Source organism: Macaca nemestrina, chromosome 9 (assembly GCF_043159975.1).
Source record: "Macaca nemestrina isolate mMacNem1 chromosome 9, mMacNem.hap1, whole genome shotgun sequence".
In the NCBI taxonomy this organism is placed as follows: Eukaryota; Metazoa; Chordata; class Mammalia; order Primates; family Cercopithecidae; genus Macaca; species Macaca nemestrina.
Genome location: NC_092133.1, coordinates 6767193 through 6783735, shown reverse-complemented (window position 1 = coordinate 6783735; position 16543 = coordinate 6767193). Strand labels below are relative to the sequence as shown.

Below are 16543 nucleotides of genomic sequence, written 5' to 3'. Positions count from 1 at the left end.
CAGCTCACTGCAATCCCTGCCTCCTGGGTTTCTCCTGCCTCAGCTTCTGGAGTAGCTGGGAGTACAGGCATGCACCACCATGCCCAGCTAATTTTGTATTTGGAGTAGAGATGGGGTTTCACCATGTTGGTCAGGCTAGTCTCGAACTCCTGACCTCAGGTGATCTGCCTGCCTGGGGATTACAGGCATGAGCCACCACATTTATTTGTTTGAAATAAATGCAAGCAAAGCCGCAGTGGTTTCCAGTGGGCTTAACATTCAGGTAATAGTTTTACTGCCTTGACTTCCTCTGTTGATTTGTTAAGTGATTCACTCAGTGAGCATTTGTAGCACTCCAGGTGCCAGGCACTGTTAGGCATGGATGCCGAGATGGAGAAGATGCAGGTTTGAGGTGCAGAGAGGTCAAGGGGTCGCCAGCCCTGTGGTGTTGTAGGGGGAGCATGGAACAGGAGATTAGAGGAGGGGTCCTCAGTGGTGGCTGCACTTGAGAAACCTTGATTGGGTACCTGCTATGTGACAGGCGCGGGCAGCAGTGAGCAGTCGCCTGGCGGTATATTGTTGGGTGTGCAAGGGTGCTGTTGAGCGTACACATGAGGCCTCTGACTCTTCTGGGGGAGTGGCAGGGAAGGGTTTCATCCTGAGGTGATGGGGACCTGGAGAGCCAAGCCAGGGAGAGGTAGGGCTGTGGACCAAGGCCTGAAGTGGGAGGGCGCCTGGGGACTCTGTGGTTTGCTTTGGCAGGAACTCATCTGTTTATATTTGCATAATGACAAAGCCTCCTCCAGGATGATTGGATGATTGCAGGCTTTATTTGTGAATTATAAATGGACCCACCCTCAAATATATACATATACACACACACACACACGTATACACATACACACACATATACATATATGCACACGTATATATGTATGTATACACACGTATATATACACACGTACATATACACACACGTATATGTACACACACACGTATGTGTATATATGTATATATATGTACTATAGGTAGAGTCTTTGCCATTAAGAAATAAATGAGCACTCTGAAGCGTTCCCCTTGTCCTTCCCTTTCCCTGTTGGTCACCGTTGATATTAGATTTAATGATGTGACACACAGGTGAGAAAGGAGAAGGGAAGGGGTGGCTTCATATTCTGCAGAACAAATGATTGGAGACTTTTCTCTGAAGCGCAGGAAGAGGAGTTCGGGTCCACGGCAGAGTCACTTTATCAGTTAGTATCACAAATAGTTGGCTGTAGGCCCGAGTTTTCAAGCCTCTCCTTTTTTCTGCTAGGTCCTTCTAGGTGGAGACCAGTCTGCTCTGCCCTGCAAGGTCCCCAGGCCTGTGCCTGTTTTCACAGAACGCTTTAGGTAGAACCCGTTTGACTGGTGAGGGGAAGTGCAAGTCCAGGCCAGGTTTATAGCAGAGAAAGTAAGATGGTCCTCATTCAACTCAGTCATCGGCGAGGTCTTGGCTGCCTGCTGGTCCCCATCGGGAAGCTCCCTGGGACCAGCCCCTGATCCTGGAGTCTGCTGGGCTTCCATTCCAAATGGTCTTGGTGCTACTCTGCAGTGAGCCTCTGTGGACTGGCCAGTGATGGGCTTTGCCTGGTGAGGTCCCCATCAAGTCCCTGTCTCCCAAGGGGTCAGTACTGGACTCTTTCACTAGCCGATATTTTTCCAAGTTGCAATAAACTTGAAGAAGGATGATTAAAGAGATTAAATCTTGTCCCCTATCTTGCCTCTTTGCTGCTGAGCAAAATTCAATGCAGAAATAGTTAATTTTCAGGTCAGCTAAGTCTTTTCTTATTTGTGGGTAGATTTGCAAAGACTGTCAATAAGGAGGCCAGTGTTTTTCTATCTTAGAATTGACTTTATGGGAGATGAAAATGTAGAAAAGTAGAATCTTACTGTTCTGCCTTGGAATAGCAGTAAAGCCAGCACTTACCCACAACTCAGAATTATGCTTCCTAAGAAGCCTGAGTGTTTCCGCACTGTGGCCTTTTGGGCTAGACAGAAATAAGATAGTTGGTCTGGGCGTGGTGGCTCAAGCCTGTAATCCCAGTGCTTTGGGAGGCCAAGGTGGGCGGATCACGTGAGGTCAGGAGTTCGAGACCAGCCTGGCCAACATGGCAAAACCCCATTTCTACTAAAAATACAAAAATTAGCCGGGCGTGGTGGCGCATGCCTGTAATCCCAGCTACTCAGGAGGCTTAGGAGAATCGCTTGAACCTGGGAGGTGGAGGTCGCAGTGAGCTGAGATCCTGCCACTGCACTCCAGCCTGGGCGACGAGAGCGAGATTCTGTCTCAAAAAAAAAAAAAAAAAAAAAAGAAAAGATAGTTGCTGCTAGTTGTGGATAAGGCATACAGAGATATTTTATTCTGAAGAAAGATATTAAAATGTCTTTTATTGTGTCTATCAGTTCAATTAGAATGTGAGGAAAGGCTCTTTTGTATATTTCTTTTCACATTCTTATCTTCACCATCCCTCCCACCTGTTTCCAACTAAAAGCCAAAAAGAAATATTGAATAACAAATGATGGTTCCCCTGTCTCACCAGGCCCAGCTAGCTCTGTTTCCTTAATTATGTAGATGACTCCTTGATTCTATTATCCAAACAGTGCATGAAATACTGCCTCAGGGGATTTTATTGGCAGAGACACAATCTTTCTGTTCCTAAGAAAGATATGAACCCAATAGGAGTAACTTGGTGACTTTGAAAGTGGTGTCCTTTTTAGAAATGTGGGGTGGGGCCAGGCGCGGTGGCTTATGCCTGTAATCCCAGCACTTTGGGAGGCTGAGGCAGGTGGATCACTTGAGGTCAGGAGTTCGAGACCAGCCTGACCAACATAGAGAAACCCTGTCTACTAAAAATACAACTCTTTGTCTTCCCCAGTGAAACTCAGCATCCATTAAACACTAACTCACTCCTCCTTCATCCTCCCAGCCCCTGGCAACCACCTTTCTTACTTTCGTTTCTTACTTGTCTCTGAGTTTGACAACTCGAGGAAGAGGAACCTCATGTAAGGTACTGTATTTGTTTGTGACTGGCTTATTTCATGCAGCATAATATCTTCGGTGTCTTCAAGGTTCACCCGTGTTGTAATGTGTCAACCTGTCCTTTCTTTTAAGGCCGAATGATACTCCATTGTATGTATATGTAACGTTTTTGTTGAGTAATTTACCCGTTGATGGATACTTGGGTTGGTTCCACTTTTTGGCTGTTGTGAATAATGCTGCTGTGAACGTGGATGTACAAATGTCTATTCCAGACCCTGCTTTTGGTTCTCTTGGGTAGGTATCCAGAAGTGGGATTGCTGGATCTCATGGTCATTTGCTGCTTTCTACAGCAGCGGCACCATTTTGGATGCCCACCAGTAACTTGCAGAGTTCCAGTTTCCTCACGTCCTCACCAAGGTTGTTATTTTCTGTTTTGGTTTTTGTTTTTTTAATTTTATTGAGACAGAGTCTCACTCTGTCACTCAGACTGGAGTGCAGTGGTGTGCTCTTGGCTCACTGCAACCTCCGCCTCCCAGGTTCAAGCGATTCCCCTGCCTCAGTCTCCCAAGTAGCTGGGACTACCTACAGGCACGTGCCACCATGCCCGACTCATTTTTTTTTTTGTTTTAGATGGAGTTTTGCTCTTGTTGCCCAGGCTGGAATGTAGTGGCACAATCTTGGCTCACTGCAACCTCCGCCTCCCCGGTTCAAACAGTTCTCCTGCTTCAGCCTCCCAAGTAGCTGGGACTCCAGGCACGTGCTGCCACGCCCGACTAATTTAGCAGTTTTAGTACAGATGGGATTTCTCTGTTTTTCAGGCTGATCTCTAACTCCTGACCTCAGGTGATCTGCCCACCTTGGCCTCCCAAAGTGCTGGGATTATAGATGTGAGCCACCACCCCCGACCAATTTTTGCCTTTTTTTAGTAGACTTGGGATTTCACCACGTTGGCCAGGCTGGTCTCCAACTCCTGACCTCAAGTGATCCGCCTGCCTCAGCCTCCCAAAGTGCTGGGATTACAGGCATAAGCCACCGTGCCCAGCCCCCAGGAATTCTTTATATGTTCTGGATACCATTCCCTTATCGGATATGGGATTTGTAAATACTTTCTTCCCCCTTCTGTGGGTCACCTTTTCTCTCCGTTAATAATATTCTTTAATGCACAAGAGTTTTTAATTTTGATGAAGTCCAACTTAGCTATCTTTTCTTTTGTTGCCTGTACTTTTGATATAATATCCAGTAACTCATTGCCAAATCCAGTGTCATGAAGTTGTTCCTCTAGGTTTTCTTCTAAGAATTTTATAGTTTTAGCTTTATGTTTAGGTCTTTCATCCATTTTGAGTTAATTTTTGTGAATGATATAATAGTCCAACTTTATTTATTTATTTTTTTGCAAGTGGATATCCAGTTTTCCCAGCACCATTTGTGGAAAAGACTCTCTCCCCGTTGAATAGTCTTGGCATCCTTGTTGAAATCATTTGACTTTCTATATGAGGGTTTACTTTTGGGTACTCTGTTCTATCCCATTTGTCTGTATATTTGTCTTTATGACAGTACCACACTGTTTTGATTACTGTAGCTTTGTAGTAGGTATTGAAATCAGGCCTCCAATTTTGTTTTTGTTTTTCAAGATTGTTTTGGCTAATCTGGGACCTTTGAGATGGGTTTTTCTATTTCTGTGGAAAATGTCATTGGGATTTTGATAGGAATTGTATTGAATCTGTATATCGTTTTGGATCAGCATTGACATCTTAACAATACTAAGTCTTCCACTCCATGAACACAAATATTTTTCAATTTGTTCATGTCTTTTATTTCTCTCAGCAACATTTTGTTTTAGTGTACAAGTCTTGTACCTCCTTAAGATTATTCCCAAGCATGTTATTGCTTTTATTCTCCCCTCCCTCCCTCCCTTCCTCCCTCCCTTCGTCCCTTCCTTCCTTCTTCCTTCCTAGGCCTGCTGTGTGCCAGGTGTTTTTAGATGATTGCGAGAAATAAGATGCAGATTTTTGTCCTTGAGAGGCTCACAGTCAAGTGGAAGAGAACAGGTGGTTAAATGGTGGCAGTGTGATACAGTAAGTGCTTGGATTCAGGCTTATCTCTCTGGGAGGCTCTAATCCAGCCTAAGGCATTTGTCCCCAAACAAAAGCAGTGGAAGGATTTTGCTTCAGGTCATAGAAGCTTGGTGATGGCGTGGCTGCCAGTTTGATTTTGAAGATAGAGTTTAGGAAACCCAGCCTCCAGCTCCAAGTGGGTGCCATCTAAAGCTGCCTGATGACTTTATCCTTTTATTTGTGGCGACTGGGATCACATTCTCGCCAGTAGTACCGTGGGTAATGTTGGGTACTGAGCCGTTTGCAACAATGTAGTTGACTTGTTCTTCATCTTCACCAAGTTGCTATAGATGGCTGGTCTCTGCCCCAGGGTCAAGTTCAAAGGGTGTATATAACGTTCTGATTCTCTCTACATGGTGTTTCCTGAATGGCTCGGTGAAAGGTTGTTCCTTGGAGACCTGGCTTAGGCTGATTTCCTCTCTGGGGTTACATCTGGCTTATCTCCTCTCTCCAAGCCCAGCTCAGTGTAGACCAGCGCAGGGGCCTATGGAGGCTTAGGAAATGCAAGGTACCTGCATGGACCAGGCAAACGTGTAGGCTGTGTGAAGTTCCAGACCAGGTGGATGGCCCTAGGGTGAAACCCTGTTGGAGCACAGACAGGGAGGGCCCTGGCCTGGGGCGGTGTGAAGACATGGCCTGTATTTCCCCCAGCCCTGAGAAGATGCATACCATTGAAAAGCTTTTCCAACTGAAGGCAAGAGAAAGGAAATGAGAACACAGATAGAGCAGTTAATTTTCACAAATTGACTTTAAAAGAATTAATTAACGTTTAAGTTGCTACTTGAAGTCTTGAAATCATGTTTCAGTGGTGTATGAGAGAGGCAGAGACTGAGCTGAGTTGATTTCGAGGAGTAATGTATGGCCACCCCCGGCCTTTGATGCTTTGGGGAAGCTTTGGACCTGAGCACTGATGGCGGGTGGGCTATCTCCTTAGATCAAAAAGACCCAAAGCAGAGCTGGCAAAGCTAATACTGTGTTTCTCTTTCTTATTGATTAAGTCTCAGCCGCTGGATCGTTTTGCAGAGGGCAAGAGCGTTTTGAAGACGAACAAATGCTACAGCTTTTGCTTTTGCTCTTTGAGACTGCGCGAGGAAGAATACTTTGGGATCTGGTTAAATTCAGTGTATTTTTATTGAGTGGCTGCAAGGTATGGTTTTAGCTACTGTGGGAAATCCAATGATTAATAAATATTTGCCTCTCTCAAGGAGTTTGTGTCTGATGGGAGAGACAGACATATGGATGAGCAACTCTGCGAGGTTGTGGGGTGGCACACAGCGTACAGGGAGTTCAGAAGCAAGCCGTTCATTTAGGTCTGCGTGTAACTTCTTGGTAGGGGGAGAAATAATTCTGTTAGGGCCTGGAAAAGGCTGTGGAATTAAAGGCAGGCCTTGTAGACAAGTGGGGTAGTCAGAGGCGGAGGGAGGAAGGATTTTCAGCTGCAGTGGAGCGTGTGGCAGGCCTGGCAGGGCAGGTGGAGCCGAGGGGCTGAGATGAGATGGAAAGGTGGGTTGGGTGCTGGAGAAATGAGGCATCATTCAGAATGCCGGGCGAAATGGTCGAGGCTTTGGAGCGAGAGTTCAGGAAAGTAACTGGTGGTGGAGAGAAGGGAAGACTGTACATCTCATTGAGGAGTGATGAAGTCTTGGGCCAGGCAGTGTGGAGTGGGGAGATAGCCTGGGAGGGAAGCCCGAGGATCCCAGGGCTGCCATCAGCTCACTGTGCACCTTGAGCTAGTCACAATGCCCCTGTAGACCTCTGTTTTCATCTGTGAAGTGGGTTGATGGACTGTAGTGTTTTTTCTCAAGTGAGAGTAGTCAAGTTGGTTTTTTTGCTTTTCCCTGAATGGGTGTTACAGTTCCTTAAACGCTTTTTCTGCATCAGTTGAGATGATATAATAATTGTATGTATTTATGGGGTACACGTTGATGTGGTGCATATGAAGTATGGTGATCAGATTAGGGTAATTAGCATGTCTCTCATCTCAAACATTTATCATTTCAGTATCTTCCTTCCAGCCATTTGAAACTGTATGGTATATTATGGTTAACTGTAGTCATCCTAAGGAACTATAGAACACTAGAACTTATTTCTCCTACCTAGCTGTAATTTTGTATCCTTTAGCAAATTTCTCCCTATCCCCACTTCCCCCTACCCTTCTTAGGCTCTAGTATCCTCTGTTCTCCTTTTTACTTCTATAAGCTCAGTTTTTTTTAGCTTCCACCTATGAGTGAGAACCTGTGGTGTTTAACTTTCTGTTCCTGTTGTATTTCACTTAATGTCCTCCAATTCCATATTGTTGGGAATGACAAGATACTATGTTTTTTTCAATGGCTGAATTGTATTCCATTATGTGAATATACCACATTGTTTTGTATCCATTCATTTGTTGTTGGACGCCTACGTTGATTTTCTTGTTGATTTTCTTTATTCATCCGTGTTGGACACCTAGGTTGATTGGGTATCTCAGGTATTATGAATAGTGCTGCAGGAAACTTGGGGTTGCAGATGTCTGTCTGATACACTGATTTCCTCTCCTTCGGATAAACGCCCAGTGGTGGGATTGCTGGATCGTATGGTGGTTTTATTTGTAGTTTTTTAAGGAACCTCCATATTGTTGTCTATAATGGCATTCCCACCAAGTGTCTAACAGTTCCCTTATCTCTGAACCCCACTGGCATTTGTTATTTTTTGTCTTCTTGATACTAACTATCCTAACTGGGATGAGATAATACCTCATTGTGGTTTGCTTTGCATTTTCCTGGGCAGCTTGTTTATAGACAATCAGACTGAACAGAGGTGATGGCAGTACCTTTTTAGGTCTCTGATAAGGCACAGCTGCATGAGGCACAGTGCAGGCTGTTAATTTTTTATTTTAGAGAAAAGATCCACTCACTCTGGGCTGCTGCAGACTCTCCTTGAAAAAGGAAAAAAACCCAAAAAACCAAAACATCATCCAAGCAAAGAACTTGGTGCTTCGTTTATCTCTGTCTGCTTTCCCACTTCACATCTCACACATGTCCAGCTTCTACACTGGAGTCTGCCGTCCAGGGTCGAGAAATTCATGTGGATCTGAAGATGCTCGTCTGCAGCCAGGCCATTATAAAAGGAAGATGGACTCGACCAGGGAGAATGTAGTAGGCATTCAGCCCACCACCCAGAGGGAGGCTGGTGCCACCCTTGCCAGGATGTGAATGGGACGCCATGACCCTGTTCTCTGTGGAGTTGTTCCCAGACCCTAACGGATGAGGAAATTGAAGAAGCAGAACTGAGCGATCAGCAAAAAGGCCGCCGTCTTTGTAGGACGTCACACGTCAGGTGAAGGCATCTTAAATCAGATGCCGTTTGTCATCCTCATCCTTCTTAAAGGAGACAAGAAGGCCGGGCGCGGTGGCTCAAGCCTGTAATCCCAGCACTTTGGGAGGCCGAGACGGGCGGATCACGAGGTCAGGAGATCGAGACCATCCTGGCTAACACGGTGAAACCCCGTCTCTACTACAAAATACAAAAAAACTAGCCGGGCGAGGTGGCGGGTGTCTGTAGTCCCAGCTACTCGGGAGGCTGAGGCAGGAGAATGGCGTAAACCCGGGAGGCGGAGCTTGCAGTGAGCTGAGATCCGGCCACTGCACTCCAGCCTGGGCGACAGAGCGAGACTTCCGTCTCAAAAAAAAAAAAAAAAAAAAAAAAAAAAAGAAGTCCTTGCTCTCACCCGCTAAGAAGGGGCAACTGTGAAAGGCCAAATAATCAGAATAAAGGATAGCCTCTCACATTACATACTTTTGGATTCACTTAAAAAAAATTCCCTACATGGTTCTTGTTTTTCTCATATCACTCAAGAATTGGGAACCACGGCCCTGGACTTGTCTGGGTTTAGGGGCCTGCAGTGGAGACCCTTGTTCCAGCTGCCTTAAGGAGTGAATCAGTGAACCACAAAGTACCACTTTCAGATTGCTTTTCAGACGCCTCCTTGTACGAATTTCCTATTGCTGCTGTGATGAATTGCCACAAACTCAGGGGCTAAAACACGAGATTCAGTGTCCTAAAGTGCAGGTGTCAGTGGCCCATGCTCCCTCGGGGCTGTGGGGGAGCCTGTGCTTCCTCACCCCTTCCAGCTTCCAGAGGCCACTGTGTTCCTCGGCTTGCTTTGCCTCTTTCTTGCATCTCTTCGACCTCCTCTCCTTGTCTCTCACTCTGACCCTCCCGTCTTCCTCTTATAAGGACCTTTGTGATTACATTGGGCCCACCTGGATGATCCAGGATTAACCCTCATCTCAAGATCCTAATTTTTTTTTTTTTTTTTTTTGGAGACAGAGTCTCGCTCTGTTGCCCAGGCTGGAGTGCAGTGCACTGCAACCTCCGCCTCCTGAGTTCAAGTGATTCTCCTGCCCCAGCCTCTCGAGTAGCTGGGATTACAGGTGCCCACCACCTCTCCTGGCTATCTTTTTTGTATTTTTAGTAGAGACAGGGTTTCGCCTTGATGGCCAGGCTGGTCTTGAACTCCTGGCCTCAAGTGATCTGCCTGCCTCAGCCTCCCAAAAGTAATCCCCCCAAAGTGTTGAGATTCCAGGCATGAGCCACCCTACCCAGCCAAGATCCCGAATTTAATCACCCTCGCAGTGCCCCTGTGGCCGTGGAAGGTGACGGACAGACCCTGGGAGCCTTTTGGAGTCATCTTTGGAGGGCTGTTACTCTATCTGCACCTTTCTGCCCATCTCTCCTACTCCCTTGTCAAATACCCTTGCAAAGTTGTCTTTTAATTTGTCTTCATGTATGGGATTATTTAATCATTAATCCTAAAATGAACAAAGGGCTAGGGGCTGGGCATCTGGGGTTGTGATCTTGACTGGGTTGCATGATTTGGGGCCATGTGTATAACCCCTGAGGCTCTTCTTTTTCTTACCTACAAAATCGTGGGTTGTCTGGCTCACTTCATAGTTAAATTAGAAGTTTCCATATCCATGTATGAGATTTTAATCACTGCTTTCCACTGTCTGCTTTAGGGATTGGGGAGTAGGGTATTTAGAGGTGAAACAGGAAGGAATGAATCATGTGTATGTGCTTTACAAATTCACATGTGCCTGAATGTATTTACCCTTGATGCGCTCATTTTATTTCATTTTTATGATTTTTGACGTGTTTATTTTTCCCCACATCTAGAACAGAATAGGCGTGCTGGCGGGGATGCTGTTAAGAACTGTGATAAATGCATTTATGGTTCCTGAAGGTTTAAGAATATGGTCATGCTGAGCTGGGGAAGTCCAGCCTCTGCCCTGGGCTTCCTTCACCTGATGCAGTTATTTCGTGTTAAAGATTCACTGTAAAATACCAAGTAAACTTAATAACTACTAATAACCATCTTTGTGAGTTGAGGACACTTAAATTTTATGAATTTTGGGGAAAATATAGGAAAATACCTGAGGAAATAGAATTTTCAATATCATAGGTATGGCTTTTGATATTATAGAATTTTTGTGCACATGTGGCAAAGTGCTTGCTTTGGCTTTCTAAAAAGAATTCAGGTAATGGTAGATGTCTTGATAGCAGTAAAAAAATACAACCAAAAGAAAGGCCTTCACCGTTACCTGAGTGTTCACCATGGACCCCGTTGTGCCAAATCCAGCGTGGGCATCATTTTCTCTAAGACACAGAACGCACACACAATTCTGTGAGGTCAGTATTCTGTCCTTATTCTGGCCATTGCAAACCCGAAGATAGAGCAGGTTGTTTGCCGGGGAGGCAGGCGCCCAGGTGCTCGGGGAGAGGTGCCGCCCTACCCACTTTAGCTGTCTGTAGAGACCATGGACATGAACACCAGGAGGCTGCGTGCCCCTGAAATTCTGGACTTACAGCCCAAGGCTCAGCTCAGGCAGCTTGGGTTTATGGAGGCCATTCCTTGTACAGCTAAGCACTGTCCTGTCCTTGGAGGTGTGGGTAGGAAACATTGAAAGGGAGGTGGCTCTGCTCTCTGGTGACTTTTCTTCAGTTGGGAACTTTTTTTTTTTTTTGAGACGGAGTCTCGCTCTGTTGCCCAGGCTGGAGTGCAGTGGCCGGATCTCAGCTCACTGCAAGCTCCGCCTCCCGGGTTCATGCCATTCTCCTGCCTCAGCCTCCCGAGTAGCTGGGGCTATAGGCGCCCGCCGCCTCGCCCGGCTAGTTTTTTGTATTTTTTAGTAGAGACGGGGTTTCACCATGTTAGCCAGGATGGTCTCGATCTGCTGACCTCGTGATCCGCCCGTCTCAGCCTCCCCAAGTGCTGGGATTATAGGCGTGAGCCACCGCGCCAGGCCAGTTGCGGACGTCTTAACACACAAATCTGAAATAAAACTGGCTGATACAGAACAAGAGATGGGAAGCTTTGTGTTGTGCCAGGACTGTTTGGAAGAGCGGAATTGAAAGATCAAACACGGACTTGGGTCTGGCTTTTGTGATGAGGTGCACCCAGTGGGAAGGCCCAGCTGGCGAGGGAGAAGTTGGTACCCAAAGGTACGGGCTGAACTGGCTTCTTTCCTTCAGTAGAAGCAAGGACCCAGGGAAGGGAGCGTGTGGTGGGAAGGTACGGTGGCCCGTGCTTGCCAGAGGAGTTTGCACATGACATGGTTTAATTTTAGAGGATTTTAGAGGTCTGCCACAATGAAGGTGCCTTTTGTGCGTAGCCTTGCCTGGCTGGGCTGTGGAGGATGGATGGATGAGAACTTTGATCGGGGATTTTGAAGATGAGTTTTATATTGAATGCTATATCCTTTTAGGTAGAGGCTGTTGGGTGGGAGGAACATTAATATATATATTTTTAAATTGAGGGTGGGCTAGTCGAATACTTTTTGGGCCTTAAAACACTTTGTAGCATCCTTTTTACACCGGTGACTGTTGCCTTTATTCTATAATGCATGAGCAAAAGTGTGGTTTGAATTTAATGGTATGACTTTTTAGGGGCTTATGTAGGAGCAATATTATCCTTTTGCAAAATAGGAACAGCTTTATGTCAGGATAAACATGGGATTTCAGACATTTCTTGCTTATCATTGTCAGTTTTAAGGATTTCTTCTAACATAGGACATATTTTTGTCTACTGTGATTGTAATGTCATCTATTGGTTTAATATCAACATTGCAATATGATAATTTTTTGTTAATTTGGTTTCCAAAGAATATTCAGTCCATGTGCAATTGATTCATAGTTAGGAAAATAAAAAGAATCTAGTAGTGGAAATAAAAGATAGTATTGAAGTGTCGATCAGAATGCTGTTAACAATGTCTTCTTATGTCAGTTACGGTCATCTGGCGTCGTGGGTAGTTATGAATTTCTCCTCCTTAAACTATTGACCCTTTATGTTTGTCTGAAAGAAAAGGCCACTTCTGTGGGTATCAGAGAGGATGATCCAGGCAGCGACTGAACGTATTTCAGTATTAAAAAAAAAAACATTAAAACAAGCCAACACGACTTGCATGGTCACTTCTGTCTTTACTATTACTAATATATTTCCCCTTTTTCATCACAGCTTTTTATAACTATGATGCCAGAGGAGCGGATGAACTTTCTTTACAGATCGGAGACACTGTGCACATCTTAGAAACATATGAAGGTGCGTATGCCTCTTGGTATCTTTTCTCGTACATGTTTGGGTAGATGGCACACCTTCTCAGTGCCTGCTGGGCAAAGCATTCCTCTGTTACATAGACAGTCATGCTCCCTTCTCAGGCTCACTTTTCTTGCAAATGGATCCTGTTTCACGTAAGGGTAGTAGTGAGGCTGTCTGTTGTTTAATACTTTATTAAGGTGAACTTAAAAATGAAATTCCCATTTTTAAACTCATTGGCTCCTTATTCTGCAAGCACGTGTAAATCTTTTTTTTTTTTTTTTGTCTTTTGAGACAGAGTCTTGCTGGAGTGCACTCACCCAGGCTGGAGTGTCGTGGTGTAATCTCAGCTCACTGCAGCCTCTGCCTCCCAGGTACAAGTGACTCTTGTGCCTTAGCCTCCCAAGTAGCTGGGACTACAGCTGCCTGTCACCATGCCTGGCTAATTTTTTTGTATTTTTAGTAGAGACTGCATTTCACCATGTTGTTCAGGCTGGTCTTGAACTCCTGACCTCAAATGATCTGCCTGCCTCAGCCTCCCAAAGTACTGGGATTACAGGTGTGGTCCACTCTGTCTGGCCAAGCGTGTGTAAATCTTGATTATTAATAGTTGACCACTTTATAAAAAGTAGGTTTAAGATATTTTAGTTTACTTCATTGTTTTGTTTTTGAGACAGGGTCTTGCTCTGTCACTCAGGTTGGAGTGCAGTGGCACAATCACAGCTCACCGCAGGCAGCCTCTACCTCTTGGGCTCAAGCAGTCTTCCCACCTCAGCCCCCCAAGTAGCTGGGACTGCAGGTGCATGCTACCATGCTCCGCTGATTTTTATATTTTTTGTAGAGACAGGGTTTCTCCATGTTTCCCAGGCTGGTCCCGAACTCCTGAGCTCAAGTGATTTGCCTGCCTCGGCCTCTCAGAGTGTGGAATTACAGGCGCGAGCCACTGCGCCCGGCCTGCTTCATTGTTTTGATGTGTTTGATGTGAACTGAGACTTTTTCTTTTAATGTCCTCACTTAGATTTATTAGCAGTATGTCTCAGAGGAACCACAGTTTTCATATCTCTTATTTCCTTTCCTTTTTTTTTAAACCTGTAATACCCATTTTCTTGGGATGAACAGAGATTTATCACAGTTATATGGGATGCCATCCAATGAAGCAATTTTTTTTTTTTTTTTTTTTGAGACGGAGTTTTGCTCTTGTTTCCCAGGCTGGAGTGCAGTGGCATGATCTTGGCTCGCCACAACCTCTGCCTCCCGGGTTCAAGCGATTCTCCTGCCCCAGCCTCCCAAGTAGCTGGGATTATAGGCATGCGCCACTGCACCCACCTAATTTTGTATTTTCAGTAGTGACGGGGTTTCTCCATGTTGGTCAGGCTGGTCTCCAACTCCCGACCTTAGGTGATTTGCCCACCTCGGCCTCCCAAAGTGCTGGGATTACAGGTGTGAGCCACCACGCCCGGCCTGAAGCAATTGTTATAATTATCCAATAAATAAACTGTTGGTGACAGTGGTTTTCCAATGTCCTTGACTTTTCAGACAGTTTGTTTTTGTATTTTGTGTTTTGCAAATAATTTGAGCAGGCCATATTTCATTTTATGCTGTGGTTATTGTTGCACAGAAGGGAAGAAATGATGGGCTTGATTTTTTAAAGACTGTTCAGATCTGGAGGTTTTGGTAAGATTGTGTTTTCTTATTGTTGTCGGCTTAATTTCCTGCTTGAAAGGGTGGTTCCCATATAGCATATGAATAAAAAGGATAATTTCAGTAGCAAAATTGCTTTTTCACAAAGGGTTTTAGCAAAACCCTTCCACATAGGAGGTGGGGGTGAGAGAGCAAATCGAAGACATCCCATAGTAATCACCAAATTGAACTTGCAACTTGAAATCCACTTTACGAGGAATGAAGTAGTGCCAAGCTTCCCTGCTCCGGGCAAACTGTGACCAGCGCCTGGTAGACTCCTCTGAGAAACACAGACCTATTAACAGACCCATGTTCATAGCCCTTATTTCCCCATCTGATGCATGCTGTACCTTCCCTAAAAAAGTCCTATTTGAAAAAAAAAATCGACTTTAGTGGCCTCTGCCTGGAAGCCAGTGCAGCTCTGCAAAACCAGTCCCAGTCCTTAAGCGGATGAGTCGCTGTGATGGGGGCTCCTGCTTATTTTCCGTGTTTACAGCTGACAGCTGTGTTCCCTTAGCTCCTCTCAGTACATGCTGCGTGTGCCTGAGAGGAGACAGAGAGAAATTAAGTAGAGGTTAAGGATCAAACCACTCATCTCAGACACTTTTCTGATCTGAAGGGAAATGCTCTTGTATCTTTTTTTTTTACTTTTGCTGCCGGTCAGTTGAAGTTGAAATCCTGGTTAACAAACACTGGGCAATGATGTCATTCCTGAATAGTTAATGATTTCCTGTGGCCCCTGGGCATGTGGGGACTGCATTCTTGTTCTTTGCTTCTTAAGAGGAATGTGTGTGTAGTGGTGTGTTTTTTTTTTTGAGATGGAGGCTTGCTCTGCTGCCCAGGCTGGAGTACGGTGGTGCAATTTCAGCTCACTGCAACCTCTGCCTCTTGGGTTCGAGGGATTCTCCTGCCTCAGCCTCCTGAGTAGCTGGGATTACAGGTGCTCGCCACCACGCCCGGCTGAGGAATGTGTTTTTTAAACAGTGAATCCTCAGGTATGTCTGTGGTCCTTGTAATACATGTAACTTTAAGAATATCTGATTACAGGCATTTGACTTTTTGACCGACATCATGATAAGAGATCTACAGTGAACATTAATTTTCTGGGCTAGTCAGTCTTTCTAGATTCTGATGAAAATATTTCAGTCTTTGTAAAGACTCTTTAGCATAAAATGAATTTCCGTTCCTTGTCAACTAACTTTTTGGTTTTAATCTGAATCTAATCAGAGAAATGCATTTGGAGAAGTATTAATAGTTTTGACTTTGGGAAGCATGGTGACTTTTTGTCATTAAATAAAAAGAGAATAATGTACTTCCATTTGTTTTCCAATGTCTTCCTCTTGTTTTGTCTAAATTTCATGACTTGTATTAGAGTCTGGCATTTTCTTTTTCTTTCCTTGGCTCTCCTTTTCCTCTAAGACAATTTTTTGGTTTAGCAATGTTTATTTTCTTTTTTTCTATGATCCTTTCCAGGATATTATAGAGCTTGCTCCAGAGGATATAATTTCTAGATGATAACTCTTTATTTTAAGGTTCAAAGACTAAATTTACCTTCAAGTTATGGTTAATTTCTCTTTCTCGAGCTCACGAAGGCTCGACATAGAACAAAGAAAATGAACTTTCTAGCTCCTGGTGGAAGTGGAAAGAGCTTTGAGAGGTCATATTGGTGCCGACCACTGCCTTTAAACAATGTCCTGGGCCAACCAGATAGGAGAGGTGAGGCCAGGTCCCTAGTGTTGATTGAGTGACTCTTGTCTGGTCAAGGGCATGCCACATGCCAATCCTGTTGTCGACTTGTTTCCATAGGGTCCCCAGGGCTTCCTTAGGGTCCTCAGAGTGAGATGCTGCACCAGAGGCAAGCTGCAGGCATTGCCCAAGGATGAGGAAATTCTCCTTTAGATTCAGCCACATTCAAACAATTTATTCAACTCTTCAAAAGGGATAGTGATACGTTTTCTTCTATAATGACTAGACCGCCATTTTCCTGTGCTGGACTGTGCCCTCCCTGAGTTTGGACCTGTGTTTTGCCTGCATTTGCTTGTTCCCTGGGTGGATGTCTCTTTTTTTGGAGCAAGTTGGTTGACTACGTGGAGGCCACTTGCAAGCCGTGCCAGGGAGAAGTTAATTCTATAACAGCTGTGAGTCTTTCTCCTCCCAGCCTCATCCCCTCTTTGCTGTGTC

General features: G+C 45.0%; 1 protein-coding gene across 3 annotated transcripts in view; it reads left to right on the top strand.

The window, feature by feature from the left end:
* The window catches only part of LOC105470532 (dedicator of cytokinesis 1), a 546684-nt gene that overhangs the window by 51082 nt on the left and 479059 nt on the right, over window positions 1–16543 (top strand). For all 3 annotated transcript variants that reach the window (XM_011722623.3, XM_011722619.2, XM_071068926.1), the window contains exon 2: window positions 12605–12688. In XM_011722623.3, the coding sequence (XP_011720925.2) occupies window positions 12605–12688 (84 nt within the window). The remainder of the gene's footprint in view (window positions 1–12604; window positions 12689–16543) is intronic.